Below are 21334 nucleotides of genomic sequence, written 5' to 3'. Positions count from 1 at the left end.
TAACATAACATGTATCAAATATGGCATAGAAGTTACATATTATGGAAACATCCATCAGACATCGTATTCCACATAGTTAGAGAAATGTAATATTCCATATTAGCCTCCGTTTGAAAGTAAATATAATATCCTTTATTATTTTTATTATTTTTATTTGAAAAGGACAATTCACATTAGTGAACACTGGCACAACACCTGCGTAGATGTATTGAAAGTAGTATACAGCTTATTTATATTTGTAGTTCCTTGGAAGGTGACATGGACAAGACATATCAACAAGTAAGAAAATCCTTCAACATTCACATTTAATCAACAGTCTAAAGTGCCTATGTGCAAGCAGTACTGTTCTTTCAATAATATCATTAACAACACATGTTTATTTTAACCCTGTTTCAAAGACGTGTGCATGATTGATGTGGATGCAAACAATATCTTCTTATTTATAACAAATAAAATAACAGTACAATCATATACCAAAAGCAACAATAGCTTGCAGTACCCCCCTTTTGCACATTACTTTCCATTTTCACCAGAGATGTCATGATGTATTTGCGGTGAAAAGGAGTACTCGGCTTTGTGATGCATGACCAGCTTGTTGTTAACGAAGTAAAAGCTGTCTGAGCGTGTCTCAAATGGGTTGCCGATCATATCCTCAACTGCAAAAAAGACAATGAAAAGAGTTTCAAAACACCAACAAAAGTTATTTGAGTCAAGACTTCCGCTGTTAGCTTGGAAAAAATTAACTAACTTGCATCAGTGATTACTTGGCCTTAACGCATTTGCTCCCAAAAACGTATAAATACGTTCTATTTTAAATATTGCCATGCTCCCCGTTTTTTATGTTTTTTTATGCTAGTTTACAGAAGGCTTTGATGCAATCTCTGACCTGAAGACAAGCAATGGTAGTTATTACAAAATACGGCCAGCAGGTGGCAGCAGAGTATGAGACCAACCACGGCCATGTTGCAACAACCTCTTTTTGACATTGCTTTCAACAGGTTAGTGAATAATTATGAAATTTAGCTATATTCTAATGCTAATTGCTGCAAAACGGAAACAGATACAAGTATACTTTTTTCCCTGATGAAAGAAGAGACTCTAATCTTTCTTTACGTAAATTCCATGTTTTTATAGCAATAGAACAGGATATTCTGTGGGCCTTGCAAAATCTGTCAAAATCCAGTAAAACAGCCGGGAGTCGCTTCAGTGAAAATAGCTGGGAGTGAATGAGTTGAAAATAACTACGTTAGATTACAAGTTACTTTATTTGATTCTTTCAGTAGACACCAACTTAACATAAAAATGGCAACTGCTTTGCCAAGTGCATTTTTAACCAACTACCTGTGTTGTAGTGTGACCCTTGGTCATTTAAATGTACCTGTCTCAGGGTCCAGATCAGGTAAGCAGTAAATATGCTCACAAGTGTTCCTGCTGTGAGGAATGCAGAAGCCAATCTCAAAGTCGAAGGTTTTGAGCAGGACATTTCGGAAGAAATGTCTCTCAATGAGGCGGAAGTGGCTCAGTGCCTTGTTGCCAACGGTAAACTCCAACCTACAAGACAGAAAGCGGATCAAATGTGATTAAACTGTTGATGTTGTTTTCAATTCAATGTTGCAACTAAATGCGTTGTCATAGCTAATGAATGACTTAAAATAAATGACGTTGACTTACGTGGCTCCAATCTCTCTAAGGTTGAGAAATGCAGGGGAGAACTGATACTGGATGAATCTGTTTGTATCCAACTCAATAATATCTTGGATTTCTGAAAGAGACATTGACATTTGTCTAAGTCCCACTATCATCATTACCACCTGTTTGATACTGCTCAGTAGCACAGTTGGTAAAGTGCATTGTCCAGTAACCTGGAGATTGCCAGTTCGAATCCCACCTTCGACTGTACATTGCAAATATATCCATGGCCATTATGCTAAGTGATATACATGCAAGGATGATAGGTTAATTGAAGACTAAATTGTCCATAGGTATGAATAGTTGTTTGTCTATATGTGTCCTGGGATTGGTGTACCCTGCCTCTTTATTTCTTTTTTTTTTAACAGTACATTTGGAAAACCATGAATAATAATAAAAAAATAAAAAAATATTTGTTATAATAATAATAATAATACATATTATTATTATTATTATTATTATTATTATTATGATTAATGTTATTATTATTATTATTGTTGTATTCTAGCATTAAAAATGTATTTTCATCAATTCCTCTGCATACTGATATAGTAACAATTACAAAAATATGAAATTTTTTGGCAATCATAGCATGAAAGTGCAATTGCAGCATAAACTCTAAACCGCACACAGTTAAATTATGTAGAGTATATTTTACTCTAAACAGAGTCTATTTGGTCCCACGCTAAACAGGGTATAATTTACACTTAGAAGATAAAATATTCAGAGTAAATAAGTATTTTTAGTGTGTACGAGTGAATTTGCCTATCCCATGAAAAAAATAATATATATATTAAAGATTTTTTTTTTGCTCAGAATTTCTAAGTACATTTTGCAAGAAGAGCTTGACTACATTTTTACTAGTTTATTTATTTAAAAAAAAAAAATAGTTACACAAGGCTTGAGCAATGAACTCACGACCTTTAGCTTGGGAGACTGCCACTCAACCACCCGAGCTATGCCACTCCTACAGTTCAATTCGCTTCAATCCAAAAGGAGACCAGATGTTTTTGATATCGGATTTACTAAGAGTAGGAGCAGCATGGCTTAGGGAGTAGATTGGCTGCCTCCCAACCTGAAGTTGTGGATAAATTCACTAGTTTGATTAATATTGGTTTATTCTTCTTCTTCGGTAATATCTACCTGTGGGACGATATTTTTTTATGTCAAGGATGACGGCGCCACTGGCCAGGTCTCTGATCTTGAAGCGAGAGAAGTTGATGTTGTAGATGTTGTCCTCTGGTAAACACAGGTAATCTGTCATATTCAGACAACAAGACAGGAAACAAATCCAATTTGTATTATTTGCATTTCAGGAAAAAAGAACACAGTAAATTCTGGAGAGTAAATTTGACTCTATTTAGAGTGGGACTTGGTTTTAGAGTAATATTTACACTTGGAAGAGAGTAAAATAAAGAATTGGGAAAATAATAATAATTAAAAGTCACTCAAGGGTTGAGGAACAAACTCACGACCTTCAGCTTGGGAGATATCTGATCTACTCCCTGTGCCACGCAGCTCCTGCTGTGTGTTAGTATATCGTTCGTGTCAGCTGGAATCTTCCTAAATCCAAGAGCAAAAAATTGTGAGACCAAAAACACCATCGTGGAAGTAAGCAAGCAGTAGGAGTGGCATATCTCAGGTGGCAGCGTGGCCATCTCCCAAGCTGAAGGTCGTGAGTTTGTGCCTCAACCCTTGAGTGACTTTTATTTTTATTCTCAATTCTTTATTTTACTCTCTTCCAAATGTAAATATTAGCCTACCCTTAAACTGAGTCTATTTGGTCCCAGTCGAGAGTCAAATTTACTTTACAGAATTTACGGTGTACTTTATAATAATGTTACTCACCTGCAGTGTACCTGTTGAGTCTCAAGACCTGCAGCGGGGTCACTAGTTCACCAACTCTCCATTCTTCCACAACCTCCTCCTCCTCTTTTTCAGCCAGTGGTGCTCCCTGTGAAATAAACCCGTTCCAGTCCTCCTCTCTTTTGCTTGCACCCTTTTCTCTCTGACATTCCTCATTGCTAATTCCTGGTATGTTTTCATCCTGTCTGTCCATTTGCTGTACAAACGTCTGTCAGTGTCACTGTGGTCTGTTTGCAAAATGTAGTGAAGGCAGGTTGCGGTGGCTCATTCGCTCTGCTGCTGTCTAAACTGATTATGTCTGGATGGATTTGTCTCTGAGTGTCAATCTGTAATTAAAGATGGACACTAACGTTGTATGCCATAGCTTTATTATCATTAGCACAAGTATTGTATCACCTTGGGATCACCTTTACTCCTGAAGATCATAGCGCATGCATTGTTTGAATAGGTTCATTTGCTAAGTGTGTTTGTTATCAGGGTTACATGTAAACAACAGATAGACTATAAAAAGTGATTAGTGAAGGGTAAGAAGCCATTAAATTTTAGTACATTTTGCCAATCCTTAAACCCAGCCAATTGGAATACATGGTCTTGCTAGTTCATTTGTGTTGTATTAGCATCTCATGTTATCATGAAGTCAGACACTCAACAAATGTGTGGGTTTTTCGGTCAGGAACTCAAGGCTGAAATGGTTATTTTGCATTTATTGACCGCCACAGGGGGCTCCGGTAAGAGAGCACATAAGTCTTCAGTTGTACTCAACAATTTAATTAGCTCTGAAGTGCAGACATATCTTTGTATATAGTATATCGTCATTGACTTTTGCACTGCTATTAGATGAATGATGAACAGAGAATGTGAAACAGGAAACGGAAATACAGAGCAGCCTTCCAGATTTAAAGCATGGATTTCAAAACAAGATAATTAAACATCAAACACTAAATAGCTCGAGGAATTCTTTATGGTAGATCTTGAAGCCCTATTGTATTGAATTGAATTATTTGCACTTCACTGTATTCCTTAAAAATAAGTTGTACAACACATATTTTGATTGGGACTTTTTTTCCTGGACACTGGATTGTTTAATTTATCTTATTTATCTTTTATTGTTATTTTTTATTTTTCATTTTATTGTGTCCTTTATGTAAAATGACTTTCATAGAAAATTTAAAAAATATAATTGGGATATAAAGTCTTCTTTTTTTTTTTATGTATCTGTCATTTTTTAAAATTTAATTTTACGTATCATAAGTGCGAATGGTATCGGCACTTGGTATCTGTATCAATCAATCAATTAATGAATTTATTTCATTCATTTTTTTAAAGAAAAAAGACAATATAAAGCAATATTCTAATTCTAAGTAAAGCAAAAGAAATGAAAGGGGACAGAAAGAAGTAAAACTGGTTTTGTCTGCCCCTGATCAACTAAAAACATAAAACACACACACACACAAACAAAATTTTAATGATGAGTGGTCAAGACGCTTTCAGTGTTACAACAAGATAATTCAAAATAGTTAAACTGTGTATCCTTGTGCTATATATATATTTGCAGTATTTGTGCTTTTATGCTTTAAAAAAAATACAAATAGACTGAGTAAGATTTTGTTTTACAATCCAAATTGTTCCACAGACTGACACCTTGAGTTGAAATATAGCTTTCTTTTTGTTTTGTTCTATGTTTAGGTTTGGAAAAATTGTCTGTTCCTCTTAATTTGTACTCATTTTCCCTTTTTATAAATTTAGTTTGTATATTAACTGGTAAAATTTCATGATGGGCTTTGAACAATATTTTAAGGCCGGTTAAACTCCATCAATTCATTAAATTTGAAAGATTTTAGGTGTATAAATAATGGGTTAGTGTGGTCTCTGTATCCACAACCGCAAACAACACGAATAACACGTTTCTGTAAAAGAAAGATGGATTTGGTGTAGGTTTTGGCTGCACACCCCCACACTTCAATGCAATAGGTCAGGTATGGAACAATCAATGAATTATATAACAATAACAAAGCATTCTTGTTTAATGATTCTTAACACGGCTATGGTTTGTGACACCTTAGATTTGACATATTTTATATGCGCTTTCCATGTTAAATATTCATCAATAATGATACCTAGGTATTGGTGAGTACTGAAGATTTGAGTATCGGTAGTGATCTAAAAAAAAAGGGGGGTATCAAACATCCCTAATTCTGGGAGAGAGAGAAAAAAACGAGTTTGGCTGCAAAGTGAGCAGAGTTCAGATGCCACAAGAAGTAAATAAAACTTCTTCTTTTCTTTTTTTAGCTGCCTCGGTGTTAATAAAATCTGTCAAGAATGGAGGGCATTTTATTTACTTTGGCTTTTAGCTTATTTATTTTTTTGTAATTTCCAGATGTTCTGCAAAAGGGACATCTACAAAGTAAAAAGGATGGATGCTGGACGCTGCCACATGCAGTAGTTGTCATCAGTAGGCTAATGTGGCTCATACTGTATCTTTAATATTATATTGTCAATTACTAAATATAATTTTTAAATAAATGACTGCATTAATTTAAAAGTGTCAGATGCTATTAAGTTACCAATAAATGGAACTTTATCAATATATATATATTTTTAAGTTAGCAGTATAACATAACAAGTCAAAGCAAGTAAAAACAATTTTAAAGTGTCAGATGCAGCTATTAAGTTACCAATAAATGGAGCTTTATCAATATATATATATTTTAAGTTAGCAGTATAACATAACAAGTCAAAGCAAGTAAAAACAGTGTTTCCTAACAGTGGGAATTATGATCAGTAGAATTCATGTCTGTTAAACTTCTGTTTAAATAGTACAGTTTCCACACTGCTCAGAAGTGAGCAGAAGTAAATGTACCTTGCCACTATAAACTGCAAAACAACGTGCAACTGACAAATGCGTTTTCATTCACTCTATTTTCTTTTCCTTCCTGATATTGTTTCAAAATGGATAATTTCATCAATAAAAGGAAATCTTTGCATGTTTCAAGTTCATTACTAATGAATTATTTTTATTTCATATGTTTGTCTTGTTCCCCTTCTTCTGGCATCATATCCATATCTTCAACGTCATCATCGTCCTCTTCTTGCAACGTGCACTCGTTCAGCAGCAGCATAGCAAGTCTCCCGTCCACTGTCACAGCCACTGGCTGAATGATTTCATTTCTAGGTACCAGAAAGGTCACAAACAATGAAGGGATTTTGCTTCCTTATTTGGGACCATCTTATAATGTTGAAGGACTCACTGTGATAGTCGGTTTATCATGCTGATGAGGTGACAGGCCTCCTCCTCCTTCTCCTCCTCCGTCATGCCCTCCAACGGGTCAGGCTGCTCTGCCTCCACGCGGCCCGTCACCAGGTTAATTCTTGCTTTGGCCGCGCGGTACTCTTCCGTGTCGGAGTCAGAGTCGCTGGAGTATCGGGACGCGTACTGGAAATCAGCGGAATTCCTTCTCTCATTTAGCAGTCCTCGAGCTGCCAGCAGGCCAGCAGCATTGCCGTAACCCGTGTATTTGACAAAGCGGCTAACTAGCAACAGAAAAACAATGGACAGTCAACTTATCCTGCTGAGCAAAGTATGTGTTAAAGTGGAAGTCAACATTTCTTGACAATAATATGTTATATGTGACCTCACTAGTCTAAACATGATTAATATTACATTTGTGGAATAGGAGTTATGAAACAAAATCCAGCCATTTTTATCCATCTCAGGGAGCGGCCATTTTGCCACTTGCTGTCAACTGAAGATAGCATCACAGTTGCTCAGGGCTGAGGCAACGACCAATCACAGCTCACCTGTTTCCTGAAGCTGAGCTGTGATTGGTTGTTACCTGAGACCAAGTTAACAAAAACTAATGAAAAAATAAAACTAAATTTCAAAAAACAATTTCGTTAACGGAAAAAAAACAAAACGAAAAAAAACAAAACGAAAATGCTTTTCAAAAAAAGAAAACTAACTTAAACTACATTCTATGTTTACAAAACTAACTAAAACTAACTGTAATTATAGCAAAAATGTCCTTCGTTTTAATCTTTGGTAATTAATTTAATACATGAGCCTTTGGGAATGATTTCAAATCAGATTTTAAGTAGATTTATTTAGATATTAACCTGAACAAAGACGTTTGAAAGTGTGTCACACAAAAGTGATGTCATCTACCAGCAACCAATAGAAAAGCACCTTCAGATAACGTCGCTCCTAGGTGACAAATTTGTCTGCTTGACTTTTGGCTCCAATGGCTCGGCTCGCCTGCTTTTTCATTTAACTTAGCTGAAATGCAACGTGAAAGGTAAGAAATGTGTTACTTTTTTCATTTTACCATAGTGTTTATTAAAGTAATCGACTTTTTTTTTTTAAACTATTACAGAAACTAACTAAAACTAAATTTAAACTAAGCATTTTTAAATTACTAAAAGTAATAAAAACTAACTAACTAAGTTTAAAAAACAAAACTCAAAACTAAACAAAAACCAACTAAAATGAGTTATGAAGCAAAATCTAGCCATTTTTATCCATCTCAGGGGGCGGCCATTTTGCCACTCGCTCTTGACTGAAGATGATATCACAGTTGCTCAGGCTCAGGCAACGACAAATCAAAGCTCACCTGTTTTCTGAAGCTGAGATGTGGTTGGTTGTTACCTGAGCAACTGTGATGTCATCTTCAGTCGACAGCTAATGGCAAAATAGCTGCCACACCCCTGAGATGGATAAAAACGGCTGGATTTTGCTGCTTAACTCATATTCCACTAATGCAATATTAACCAGAATACCATATTTAGACCAGTGGGGCTGCATAGAACATATATTGTCAAAAAAAATAAATAGGGTTGACTTCCCCTTTAATTTACTGCCTTGAACCAAGACACGACTGTACCATTCTCCTTGCAGAGTACAAACAGCAGCTCAGCGGCACAGTGCTTCACATGTGTATCAACATGGGTCATCAGGCGGACCAGCTGCCCCCTCAGTGAGGGGTCCTGCTCTGGACGAATAGCAACATCCCTCAAGGGAGGTAAGATCTGAGGGGGGTTGAAAGACAGCATTGTCAGCAGTACTACCCGCAGGATGTCTGTGACATACATGGAATCACAGGCGAGGAGAAATTGCCAAGATTTTGTGACCTTGAAAACACAAAATACTAATACTATTAGTATTAGTATTAGTATTAGTAAATGAATGTTAGTTTTGGTCTAAAAAAAAAAAAAGTCAAGAAAATGTACCTGTTGTCGCAAATAGTGGCGCGTCTCCCTGTGTACTCGAGAGCTCTCAGTCAGCAGATTAAGTACAGGAATGAGTTTCTCCTTCAGCTTCTCACCCTGAATGATATGAGAAGAATACGACGGTGTATTAGGGCCACGTATAAAAACAATTTTTAGAGGGCGGGGGCAATATTCAGAGAAAAAAAACTTGCAAATTTGCCCGAGAAAAAAACTCAGAAACTTATGACAAATACACATAGCGTAGCTATAGTCTAATGTGAGGATTCATTGGTGGTTATTGGGACACTGTTTATAAAATAAAAAGGCAGGATGGAGACAGATTAATTCTTAATTTCAACTTTACTCGTCATTCACCGCAGCCAAAGCGAGAACACTTCCTGATCCTCTATCAGATGACTAACACTAACCAATCAGAAGCTAGCATACTTTAGGTAAATGCAAATGAGAGCAGCAGATTCGACACATCAACTTCGCTACTTGTACAAAAAAGTACAAATGTGTAAATAATAATTCTGTAAACATACATGTACAAGTAAATATACATTTTAACAAATTAACTTAAATGCTTGATCCTCAGGGTGTGAACCTTCGCAAAGTGAGGTGTCTTCTGTCACTGACAGCACCTAATGCTCCAAAGAGCCAATACTTAACATGATATGGTTAATCTCTGCTAAAGCAATTACTATCCCCTTATTTGAAAACCCGACCAAAAAGTATTGGCACAAACATCCGAGTTGTACGCTACATGTATTTCTCGTTTTTCTCTCGCGAATCTGCCACTTTATAAACTTGCAAATTTATGAGTTTTTTTTCTCTGAATATTGCCCCCGTCCTCTAAAAAAATATTTATACGTGGCCCTATTAAGCCGTTGTAGAACAGAGGATCTTGCTATCTCCACAAAATTTGGATGTTGTAGAAATTAGAAGTCTACATTTGGTCTCAACATCTGTCTAGACTTAAAGCCAAACTCAGTGACACAATTATTTTTGAGATGCGCTTCTGTAAGGACTAGCTATAGGTTGATCAAATGTTTGAAACACCTCTTGGTATGATGCAGTGTTAATTTTGTAGCAGACAGAGGTTTCAAATCCAGGTCCAGAAACTAAAACCCCTGCCACAATTTGGCTTTAGCCCCAGGTGCTAGCTAATTAGCTCCCTAGCTAGCTAGCTCTCATGGTGCTCTTTTACCTGCTTGGGAGCTAGCTAACTAGCATCAGGGGCTAAAGCCAAACTGTGGCAGGGTTTTTGCTTTCTGGACCTGGATTTGCCACCTCTGGTAGCAGATATCATTTGACTCTATATTTATGTACAGAAACTTTTGCTATTATCTGACACATTAACCAGAGCAGAGCATCCATTGTACTTCTTACTTAATCATAAGTCAATAACTGTTATTTTCACTTATACTACATTGGATGCATAGTTGTATTTCAGGTAGTAAACAAATGCAAACGGTTGCCTTGCTCAGGCGTCTTTCCATAAAGTGCAGCAATGTGTGGACGCAGTCCATGTTGACGCCCTCCCATTTGTGTGAGGCTTTGTTCACATCAACAGACAGCAGGACATCCAGACAAGTCAATGGCAGCGCTGACAGGAGGTTTACTGTATGCCTGTAGTCAAGCGGAGTGAAAATAGGACGTCTAATCTTTATTTTGTCAAATGAATGTATGTGTTTTAAATTGTGCAACTGACCCCTGAATTTCCTCCAGGATGTCCTCGCCAACATACTGTAGCAGCAGGCAGTGTCGCAGCACAGCTGCTAGGTGGCGAAACATAGCTGCCTCCTCCTAAAAAAAAATAATAATAAATACAAGCTGTAGCCCCAGACCGAGAAACACCCACCACCATGCTTGAATGCAGACAAGAAACACTTTGTACTCTGCATCTGTTTGCCAGCCCACACACTTGACACCATCTGATCCATATAAGTTTATCTTGGTCTCATCAGACCGCAGGACCTGGTTCTTGTGCATCATCTCTACAAGAGGATTTCTTCTGGGTCGACAGTTATTGCAGATAATTTCATGCAGTGTGCAGCATATGGCCTGGCCACTGACACGCTGACCTCTGACCTTCTCCAGCAATGCTGGTAGAACTTATACATCTATTTTTCAAAGGGAACCCCTTTGGTACGAGGTGCCATATTGAATTCCAAGTGACCAGCATGAGTGAGTGTGAGAGCAAGAACATCTAATTCAGCACACTCAACACACCTGAGACCTTTTAACACTAGCATGTCACATAACATGACAAAATTAGCTGATCAGGCCCAGTTTAGACAGTTTCACTTAGGGGTCTACTCACTTTCGTTAACAGTCATTAATGGCTGCGTGTTTCGTTATTTTTAAGGTAACAATAGTTTGTTTAATTTCTGTCTTTGCTTTTTAGCATTAGCTACTGGACATACCTACTATACTGACACCGCTTCAAACTATGGTGGCCCTTATGGATAAAAAGAGTCTCACTTGGGCTTGAGCTGTTGGATCCAGGAAAGACTACAGGTCGACAGATTAAAGAATACAATTATTTCAGTAAATTATTTATTTATTATTATAAAATATAATAATTATTAATAATTAATTACTGTTATTATTATTATTATTATTAGTAGTAGTAATAGTAGTAGTATTGTATTATAATTGATAATTAATAATAACAATAATAATAATAATAATTATTATTATTATTATTTGAGATTAAAGGATGCCATTTTTGACTTGCTTTGGTAAAAATAAGGTTTTCAGGTGTTACCTCTTTGGGCTCTTGCTTGTTGAACTTGTGTGCGATGTTGAAGAGCGTCTTGAGGATCTCAACGAGTTCTGTGGATGTTTCCTTGGAAACGGGAGTAGCTGTCGTATCACTAAGTACCTCGTATCCCTCAGCCCACCTCACAAGCAGGCATTGCTCTATGATTTTCGTCAGCACTGACACGCCTCGCTCCTGACGCCGGGGACAAGCAAACTTCTAAGCACTGATGAACTTGTAATCCAAAATGATCTACAATGCATTTGTTTGAATATAATGAGATATCTTTCTTTTTTTTTTACCTGCTGTAGCTGCAGTCTGAGTTCAGGCCTTAAAGCGGTCAGTAAGAAGAGCAGTCTCAGCTTGTAAAAGTGACCAGAGTGTTGTTGCCTGCTGTTCATGCCCTCCTTCACACTCTCCCACACACCTTGCAGAAACCTTTCATGGAAACCGGCATGAAAAAAGAAATGGGAGATTGCCCAGCAGCTGGTGAGAATTATTCTTCCGTTTGTGAACAAGAAGAATATTGGGTAGAATTAGGCCTACTAGGCGACCACTCTACAAGTGAGCCACGCTGCCGCTGTTTTCCATCATTTTAGATTACATTAAATATATACTTAGTTGGTAGTGCTGATGCAGCATCCTTAAGTTCAAGTCCAATACAATCCAATAAATTCAAGACTAGATTTGACTTGCCTACATATTATTCACCGTATCAAGCTTTCCCATTTCCCTATGTATCTTTAGATGTCCTTTTAAAAATAAATAATAATACAATGTCAATTAATGTTACCATCTAGGACATTTCAGTAATTGCAGTTATTTTCAATTAAAAACATTAGTCAATTAACTAATAATTATCGTAAAATCTAAACATTTTACTATTAATTTCTCAGTAATTAAATTTTTTTAAATTTAAAATTGAAATAAAATGTATAAAAATATAAAAGACAATTTTAAAATGACATTTCTCCCTTTTTTGTTAGAGTTTTAAAGTTGATTTTCACAGTTTATTCCCTTAAATAACAGACCAACATTTGTGAAATTAGGATTCATTTGTGAACATATTTGAACAATAAATATATGCATTTCTAATGTGTTTCTCAGTAGAAAAACAGTTGTGTTTTCACAGTAACAGTGATTTTTTTTACTATTAGTTTCTTAGTATTTTTATTAATTTTTCATAAATGTAAAATGTAAATAAAATGTATAAGAATATAAAAAAATATATATACTTTTAAAAAAAGAGTTTTAAAGTTGATTTTTACTGTTTATTCCCTTAAATAACAGACCAATATTTGTGAGATCATGATTAATTTATGAACGTATAACAATAAATATATGTATTTATAATGCGTTTTGCAGTAAAAGAATGGAAATGTGTTTTCACAGTCCAGTGATTTCATGTTTTTTTGCATATAAGATCACCGTCTATTTTTTAACATTAAATGATGTCATAAAAATACAGGAATAGTTTGTAAAATCATATAAAATAAACATCGAAATTCTGTTATTTTAGGATTTTATTTTATTTTTACAGCGTATGGTGTGACCTCCTATAATGGTGTCTCACCTCAGTGCGCTGGCTCTCTCCTGTGCCCTGGGGCTGTTGTAAATAATGTTACACAAGGCCTTCATGGCCTCCTTCCTACACACTGCCTCATCTTCCTCCAGTTCTTCCTCCTCCTCTTCCCATGTATCTGTCTTGCCACAGGTAAGTACCACATGACCTCCTTTACAACAGGCTTGTTCTGAGCCGTAAGTATTGGTCTCACAGGCTTTCTCCATTGGGGACGAAACCTGCTCGGCAGAGCCAACAGTGTAACATGAGCGTGTTTATCTGAGCCATCTCCAGCTATTTCCTGCTGTTGTAGACTTGCCTGTAAGCGGATACCTCCCAGGTCTGCCAAAGTGACAAGGGCACCATCCGTGACCATAGGCCCCAGGCCCCGCCTGTCACGGGACAGGATACGCAGCGTATGCAGGCACGCTCGCAACAGAGACGGTTGAAGCTGACCGCTGACCAAACTCAATAGGGCTGCAGCAAGACGCTATTAGAATGTGGAGGGAAGATATGAAAGAGTAAATGCTCAGGCCCAGTCACTAATTGAGAAAATACTTATGCTACTGTGGCACAAGGACAAAAAAGACAATGCCCTACCTGTCGGAGAAGAAGATCAGGCTCGTCACCGTCAGAATTCATGTCTGAATCAGGAACACACTTCCTGGTTTTGTTCTTCCGGAACTGAAATTGAAGTTTTTTGTGGGCAACTTGCACAAAGATGCTGAATTTTGCTTCAACCACATAGGTGTGGACAATCAGTATTCCTGTTCCTGCTGGCTCTGTTTATAGGATCTGTATTCCGTGTAACCTACAGTTTAGGTTCTGCTGTGTACTGCATATAGCAATAATTTTTGTCTCGTCGACCTCCTAGTTCACCTTTTTGTTTCTTCTTTTTTTACAGAAAGGTTATCAAATGATGGGAAAATCCATTTTTTTAAACAACTACCAAGTTTCCAGTGATGCGGGTGTAAATTGTGCTGAGTCATAGTTAAGCGTGTCCAAGAAGAGACATACATACAGTACAATCAGTTACAAACACAACACACACTTACGAATAGATAGTATGTGTACTGTGTGAGTCTCTATTCTAAACAGCTTATTGTAATACCCAGAACAAATTCATAATCAGATCATCCTCCTGTGTATGTGTCATGTACCTCTTCCAGCTCTTGTTTCTGCAGTCAGTTAATCCATGAATCCATCCATGGAATGCATGTGTAAAAATAGAAATGATAAGCATTTGAAACATTACACCATAAACATCCTGTATTTTACTATAAGTCTCACTTTTTTTTATTTTTATATATATATATATAGTTTGGCTGGTCCTGCGACTTATATTCAGGCGTGACTTGCATATTGCTGGCATCGGCCTGAAACCTCATAAGTCACAATTTGGCAAACTTCATATATACTGTATTATTATTATTTTTTAAATCTATACTTTTGATGAGTCCATATGTGTAAGTGTCATTTTTGCGAATTACGAGTTATTATTTAAAAAATGTTTTTGCTTGCGTCACCACAACATCCTCTTTCGGCCATATTCTTTCAGCTTTAATTTGTCTTGTGTCGGTCCTAAGCCCGGATAAATACAGAGGGTTGTGTCAAGAAGGGCATCCAACGTAAAACTTTGGCCAAATCAAACATGCGAATCAAATATATGACTTCCATACCGGATCGGTCGAGGCCCGGGTTAACAATGACCGCCATTGGTGCTGTTGACCTACAGGGTGCCGGTGGAAACTGGACTACTGTTGGTTGAAGGAGAGGAGTAAGATGTGTTTGTAGGAAGAAAGAGAAGAGGAACACCAAGAGTTTAGGACTGAGAGTAGGGACTTTGAATGTTGGAATTATGACAGGAAAAGATAGAGAGCTGGTTGACATGATGCAGAGGAGGAAGGTGGACATATTGTGTGTTTAGGAGACCAAGTGGAAAGGGAGCAAAGCTAGAAGTTTAGGAGCAGGGTTCAAGTTGTTCTATAATGGTGTAGATAGGAAGAGACATGGAGTAAGAGTTATCGTGAAGGAGTAGTTTGTTAAGATTGTCCTGAAGGTAAAAAGAGTGTCAGATGCTAGGAAAGCTAGGAATCGAAGGTGTGATGATCAATGTTGTTAGTGGGTATGCGTCACAGGTAGGATGTGAGCTGGAGGAGAAGGAAAACTTTTGGTTGGACCTTCATTAAATGATGTAGAGCATCCCTAGAAGTGAGAGAGTTGTCATTGGTGCAGACTTCAATGGTGCAGGAAACCGGTGATGAGGAGGTGATGGGCAAGTTTGGTATCCAGGAGAGGAACCCAGAAGGACAGATGGTGGTTGACTTTGTAAAAAGAATGGAAATGGCTGTCGTGAATACTTTCTTCCAGAAGAGGCAGGAACATAGGGTGACCTACAAGAGTGGAGGTAGGAGTACACAGGTAGACTACATCTTCTGTAGACGATTTAATCTAAAGGAGATCAGCGACTGCAGAGTAGTGGTATGTGAGAGTGTAGCCAGACAGCATAGAATGGCAGTGTGCAGGATGACTCTATTGGTGAGGAAGACAAAGACGGCAAAGGCAGAGTAGAGGACAGAATGGTGGAAGCTAAAAAAAGGAAGAGTGTTGTATGACTTTCAGGATGGAGTTGAGACAGGCTCTGGATGGTCAGGAGGTGATCCAGATGACTGGACAACTACAGCAAATGTGATCAGGGAGACAGGTAGGACAGTCCTTGGTGTGCCATCTGGAAGGTAAGGAGATAAGGAGACTTGGTGCTGGAATAAGGAGGTGCAGAAGTGGATCCAGAGAAAGAGGTTAGCTAAGAAGAAGTGGGACACTAAGAGGACTGAAGAAAGTAGACAGGTGTACAGGGAAATTCAGCGTAAGGTGAAAGTAGAAGTGGCAAAGGCCAAACAAGAGGCTTATGATGACTTGTATGCTGTTGGACAGTAAGGAGGGAGAGACTGATCTATACAGGTTGGCAAGTCAAAGAGACAGAGATAGGAAGAACGTGCAGCAGGTTAGGGCAATAAAGGATAGGGATGGAAGTGTGTTGACAGATGCCAGTAGAGTGACGGGAAGATGGGAAGAGTACTTTGAAGAGTTGATGAATGAGGAAAATGAGAGAGTATAAAGAGTAGCAGAGGCGACTGTTGTGGACCAGGAAGTAGCAAAGATTAGTAAGTAAGGATGAAGTGTGAAAAGGCACTTGGTCTTGATGATATACCTGTGGAGGTATGGAAGTGTCTAAGAGAGGTAGCGGTAAAATTTCTGACTGGGTTGTTCAACAGGATCTTAGATAGTGAGAAGATGCCTGAGGAATGGAGGAGAAGTGTGCTGGTGCCCATTTTTAGGAACAAGGAAGACATGGAATATAGGAATAAAGCTAATGATCCACATAATGAAGCTATGGGAAAGAGTAGTTGAAGCTAAACTGAGGGCAGAGGTGAACATTTGTGAGCAGCAGTATGGTTTCATGCCAAACAAAGAGTGCCACAGATGCAGTATTTGCTTTGAGGATGTTGATAGAGAAGTACAGAGAAGGTCAGAAGGTCATTGTGTCTTTGTAGATCAGGGTGCCCAAAGAAGAACTGTGGTTTTGAATAAGGAAGTCTGGAGTGGCAGAGAAGTATGTTCAAGTGGTGCAAGACATGGACATGGACAGGACTGTAAGACAGTGGTGAGGTGTGCTATAGGTGTGACGGAGGAGTTCAAAGTGGAGGTGGGACTACATCAGGGATCAGCTCTGAACCCCTTTTTGTTCGTTATGGTGATGGACAGGATGACGGACGAGGTAAGACAGAAATCTCCATGGACTATGATGTTTGCAGATGACATTGTGATCTGCAGTGAGAGCAGGGAACAGGTGGAGGAGAAGCTAGAGCCGTGGAGGTTTGCCCTGGAAAGGAGGGGAATGAAGGTTAGCCGTAGCAAGACGGAGTATCTGTGTGTGAATGGGAGGGACCCGAGTGGAAGAGTGAGGTTACAGGGAGAAGAGACCAAGAAGGTGGAGGATTTTAAGTATTTAGGGACAACAGTCCAGAGCAATGGAGAGTGTGGAAAATAAGTGAAGAAGCGTGTGCAGGCAGGCTGGAATGGGTGGAGAAAAGTGTCAGGTGTGATGTGTGATAGAAGAGTTTCAGCTAAAATGAAAGGAAAGGTTTATAAAACTGTGGTGAGACCAGCAATGATGTTTGGTCTGGAGACAGTGCCACTGAGGAGAATACAGGAGGCAGAGCTTGAGATGGCAGAGAAGAAGATGCTGAGGTTCTCTTTGGAAGTGGCCAGGATGGATAGAATCAGGAATGAGTACATCAGAGGGACAACACATGTTAGAGGCTTTGGAGATAAAGTCAGAGAGGCCAGACTGAGATGGTTTGGACATGTCCAGAGGAGAGATAGTGAGTATATTGGCAGAAGGATGCTAAGTTTCCAAATACCAGGCAGGAAGTCAAGAGGAAGACCAAAGAGGAGGTGTATGGATGTAGTTAAAGAAGTGTAAGAGCAGAGGATGCAGAAGACAGGGTTAGATGGAGGCAACTGATTTGCTGTGGCGTCCCCTGAAGGGAAAAGCCAAAATGAAAAGAAGAAAAAGAAGATACATTTTATGTGCAGTCAGCTGTCGTTAATACACCAGGAATCTGCCAAAATTCTGCCTATCACATTTGAACCATTAATTACTGTCCGATTCGGGATATCTCATTAAAATAATTTATTATTGGTATATTACTATTGGTGACACAGATGGACCACTTGTCAAAGAAAGCAAACAAATGCACTCTTAAAACACAAAGATACACTTATGTTTGCCAAAAAGAGGAGAAAAGCCCTGTATAGCCACAAGCATCTCTGAAAATGCTGTAAAACATAAAATTTCACTTAGACACATAACTGTAAAGACATTTTGACATGAAAAATGAAAATAGCTATCACGTTTCGGTTCTGTGGAGTTGGGTTCTTGTTTGATTTTGACCGCTTGTGTCTTCCCCAGGTGTGTCTTGTCAAGTAATTTGTGTTGGTGTATTTAGTATGTTGTGTCTGTCCAGTCAGTGTGGGAGCATTGTCGACGTTATGTGTGGAAGTTCATGTGTGTCGCGTCATGTCACAACCAAGTCTTTGTCACAGCCAAGCTTTCGTCACAGACACGTCCTCGTTTCAGTCAAGTCTCCATCACAGCCAAGTCTCCGTCACAGCGAAGCTTTCGTCACAGCCAAGCTTTCGTCACAGCCAAGCTTTTGTCAGTCAAAGTTTTCATCACAGTTAAGTGCTATCTAATGCCTGCGACGGTGTACTGACCTTTTTCCGCTCCTGTGCCTCACTGTTAAAAAAGAAGCACTCTGCATACTACAGGAAAAAAAGAGATTAACATTAAGTAAGTAGTTTGGCACATTAATGTAATTGTGATTTAAATGCACTTCAATAATCTGCAGCTACATGTAGCTTTTAACTGAATAGTTAGAGGCTGATTGTGGGAATGCTGGAGCATCATTTATCTACAATTGATTTACAATTTCATTTATCTACAATTAACAATCAGTAGTTATCACATAATTTATCTTTCAATTTACTTCATAAGCATACAGCTTAGCATTCAGCTATTAGCATTCAGCTTTCAGCATTCCCACACAATTTCTCAGAAATTGCACTTAGTCTCGTTGCTGCTTCATTTTCCTTTGCAGATCATCATTCAAAGCCAGTTTACAGTCTGTACAAGTGCAATGTGCGCAGGTTAAGGGAATTGGAAGGTGCCTTTTTAATGACCAAATGGTAGTACTGTACCTCCCTGCAGATCCTCCTTTCCATTCCGTACATTCCTTATTGTTAACTTTATAGTAGCAATTCTACTCCTATTGTATTATGATGGGAGTCAAAATTTGATGAGTTTAGTTTGAATGTGTGGATGTTTAAAATGTGCGTCTGTGTCACGACAACAATGAATGACCTGAATGTTGTAGCTGTGCAGGTGGCGCCGAATGCTGTCGTGGTCTCCTTGGACGATGCTCTCAATGATCCTCTCCATGTAGGATTTTTACAGACTGCAAGAAACATCATCGTGATGATACCATCCAATAGGAACGTATAGTGTAGGAGACTTGCTATCATGTGTGCAATCATTTTTGTATGCATGTCTGTGACCATAACAAAGATTCAAGTTGTTGTTGTTGTAATCATTTGTTGCATCTAATATTAGTAGCCTATGTATGTATGTATAAATAATATGATTTAAAACAAAAACATTGGTTTGATATGAACAAATTATCACTATACTTTAAAAAAACAAAGTTTATAGTTTTTGGCACTAGACAAACCACACAACAGGTCAAAATGATGGTAAATTCAATTGAAATAGAAAGAGTGTATGAAAATAAATTTCTTGGAGCAGTTATTGATGAAAAATTATGTTGGAAGTCACACATAGACAACGTCAAAAGGAAAATGTCAAAAATCATAGGGATACTCTTTAAAACTAAGGATGTCCTGAATAAGAAATCATTATACACATTATATTGTTCATTGTTATTACCATATCTGACCTATTGTGTGGAAATCTGGGGAAACGCATTAAAAACAAATACCAATCCTGTTTTCAAACTTTAAAAGAATTATAAATCGATCAAAATATACAGAACCAACTCATTCTCTATTTATTAAATCAAATACAATGAAATTCTATGACTTAGGTAAATTTAAAATAGCACAAATAATATATAAAGTACACAACATTCTACTCTGCCACAGTACTCAGACGCTGTTTGAAATTAGAGAGAGTCCTTATAACATAAGGGGTACAAGTGTGTACAAGAAAATTAAAATAAGAACAAAAATTAAGCAAAGGCGTGTTTCTGTAAAAGGTGTTAATTTGTGGATTAATTTGGGAACTGAACTGAAAAGATGTCAGTCACTTGCTGAATTCAAAAAAATGTTTAAAAGCAAAGTTCAATAAAATTACTTACATCAGACATGAGCTTTTAAAAATGTATATACGCTGTAATTTCTTTGGATGTATCTGTATGAGTGTAATGAAAATTGTATATGTGAGTATGAGGATATGATTCATAAATGTATTATGGTATATGTCTATGAATTTCATGTACATATGTCGCTGGCAAATGTGTGTATGTTAAAGTGCGCTTGTATATATGAATAGGTTTACATTACCTTATTATTTTATCAACATAAAACGAATAAGGGGTAGGACAAGATAGTTTTTAACTTCCTCCTCTCCCTTTTGAACATATAAACTATTTTCTTTCCTCCTATTCTTGTTTTTTTTTTTACTTCAATTTAGGACTTGTGTTTTCTTTGTGTTTATATATTCAATAAAACCATAAACCACCATAATATAATAATATAATAACTTGTTATATTAACATAATTGTTCAATATAACAAAGCCTGATCAGTACTCACTTGTGTGTACTGTGGACAAAAAACAGATGCGCACCGCTCCTGCTGGCTTGGCCTCTTCTCTGCTCAGAGTGCTGCTGCATAATCTTGTTTCTCAGATACAGCTCCACACCTTGCCTCCCTGCACGACTCTCTAAGCAGCGGATTTTATCTCCGCTACAGCAGAGACAGATCATACTGTAGCAAATGATGCAAATCTATCATCTATGTCCCTATCTACTTAGCTAACTTTGTGACTGCCATCAATTTTTATTGTAACTTAACTCAATACAGTGCTGTCTTGAAAATGGGTTGAATTCATTCTATGGCCAACACGTTTCTCAAACAAATAAATGAAAATGCCATTCATCTATTTCAGCCGTCCCCTGCAAAAAAATACCATGAATATTTTTGTATTGTACTTTTAGCAATAAAAATAGATAGAAAAACAAACACTAAAAACATAATCAAATAGAAGGTAACCTTTATTTTTGCTTCAATTCAATTCAATTATAATAGTGTGCTGCTTTTTCCGGTGTGTGCATTGGCCACCAGGGGACAGCACACCACATGCCAGAGGATAAAGAATAACATAGCTTGTATACCTGTGAATATTGTTACATTATTAGCCTGCGTTTGTGTTCAAATATTTGCTGCTTAGAGACATCAGTGCTATCTGTTAGACTGTCTATAGCATTTGCATTGTTGTTTTTTAAGCATAAACTAAAGAGGCTTTCCTAAGGTAAATTTGTGGTTTGGTTAAATACACATGTAGTTTTCTGTGTTATATACTGTATATCGTTTGGCAGTAAACTTCAGCTGGAAGTGTCACCACACACACTGCTTGTATCCAACATTTTTTTGCATGCAAGTCAAGCC

At 37.6% G+C, this 21334-nt stretch overlaps 2 protein-coding genes across 2 annotated transcripts; both read right to left on the bottom strand.

Annotated features, from left to right (window-relative positions):
* Positions 1 to 131: 131 nt before the first annotated feature.
* On the bottom strand, positions 132 to 3836 carry LOC147184639 (protein unc-119-like). The gene is made up of 5 exons (XM_086080803.1): positions 3538 to 3836; positions 2833 to 2946; positions 1672 to 1762; positions 1379 to 1551; positions 132 to 656 (listed from the first exon to the last, which is right to left on the bottom strand). Exons 1-5 carry the CDS (start codon positions 3746 to 3748, stop codon positions 514 to 516), a joined length of 732 nt encoding a protein of 243 aa, XP_085936929.1. The 5' UTR covers positions 3749 to 3836; the 3' UTR covers positions 132 to 513.
* Positions 3837 to 5004: 1168 nt separating this feature from the next.
* LOC147184638 (chaperone Ric-8A-like) lies at positions 5005 to 20604 on the bottom strand. Its single transcript, XM_086069942.1, is given in 15 exon segments — positions 5005 to 6723; positions 6804 to 7086; positions 8433 to 8577; positions 8779 to 8874; positions 10239 to 10389; positions 10472 to 10566; positions 11531 to 11719; positions 11827 to 11962; positions 13098 to 13357; positions 13360 to 13575; positions 13686 to 13769; positions 14246 to 14263; positions 18366 to 18413; positions 19012 to 19105; positions 20480 to 20604. Coding segments are annotated over 14 exon segments (1953 nt in total). The 5' UTR covers positions 19090 to 19105; positions 20480 to 20604; the 3' UTR covers positions 5005 to 6569.
* Positions 20605 to 21334: the final 730 nt, after the last annotated feature.

The sequence above is a fragment of the Leptonotus elevatus genome, chromosome 1, assembly GCF_054856555.1.
Source record: "Leptonotus elevatus isolate MCC_2025b chromosome 1, RoL_Lele_1.0, whole genome shotgun sequence".
Taxonomy (NCBI): Eukaryota; Metazoa; Chordata; class Actinopteri; order Syngnathiformes; family Syngnathidae; genus Leptonotus; species Leptonotus elevatus.
This window is presented reverse-complemented; position numbering and strand designations above follow the sequence as displayed.

Coding starts and splice junctions, on each gene's coding strand:
- LOC147184639 (XM_086080803.1), bottom strand. CDS start 3,748: ATGGACAGACAGGATGAAAACATACCAGGAATTAGCAATGAGGAATGT. Junction 1,763..2,832: donor AAAAAAATATCGTCCCACAG/GTAGATATTACC, acceptor TGTCTCTTTCAG/AAATCCAAGATATTATTGAG. Junction 1,552..1,671: donor CTTAGAGAGATTGGAGCCAC/GTAAGTCAACGT, acceptor TCTGTCTTGTAG/GTTGGAGTTTACCGTTGGCA.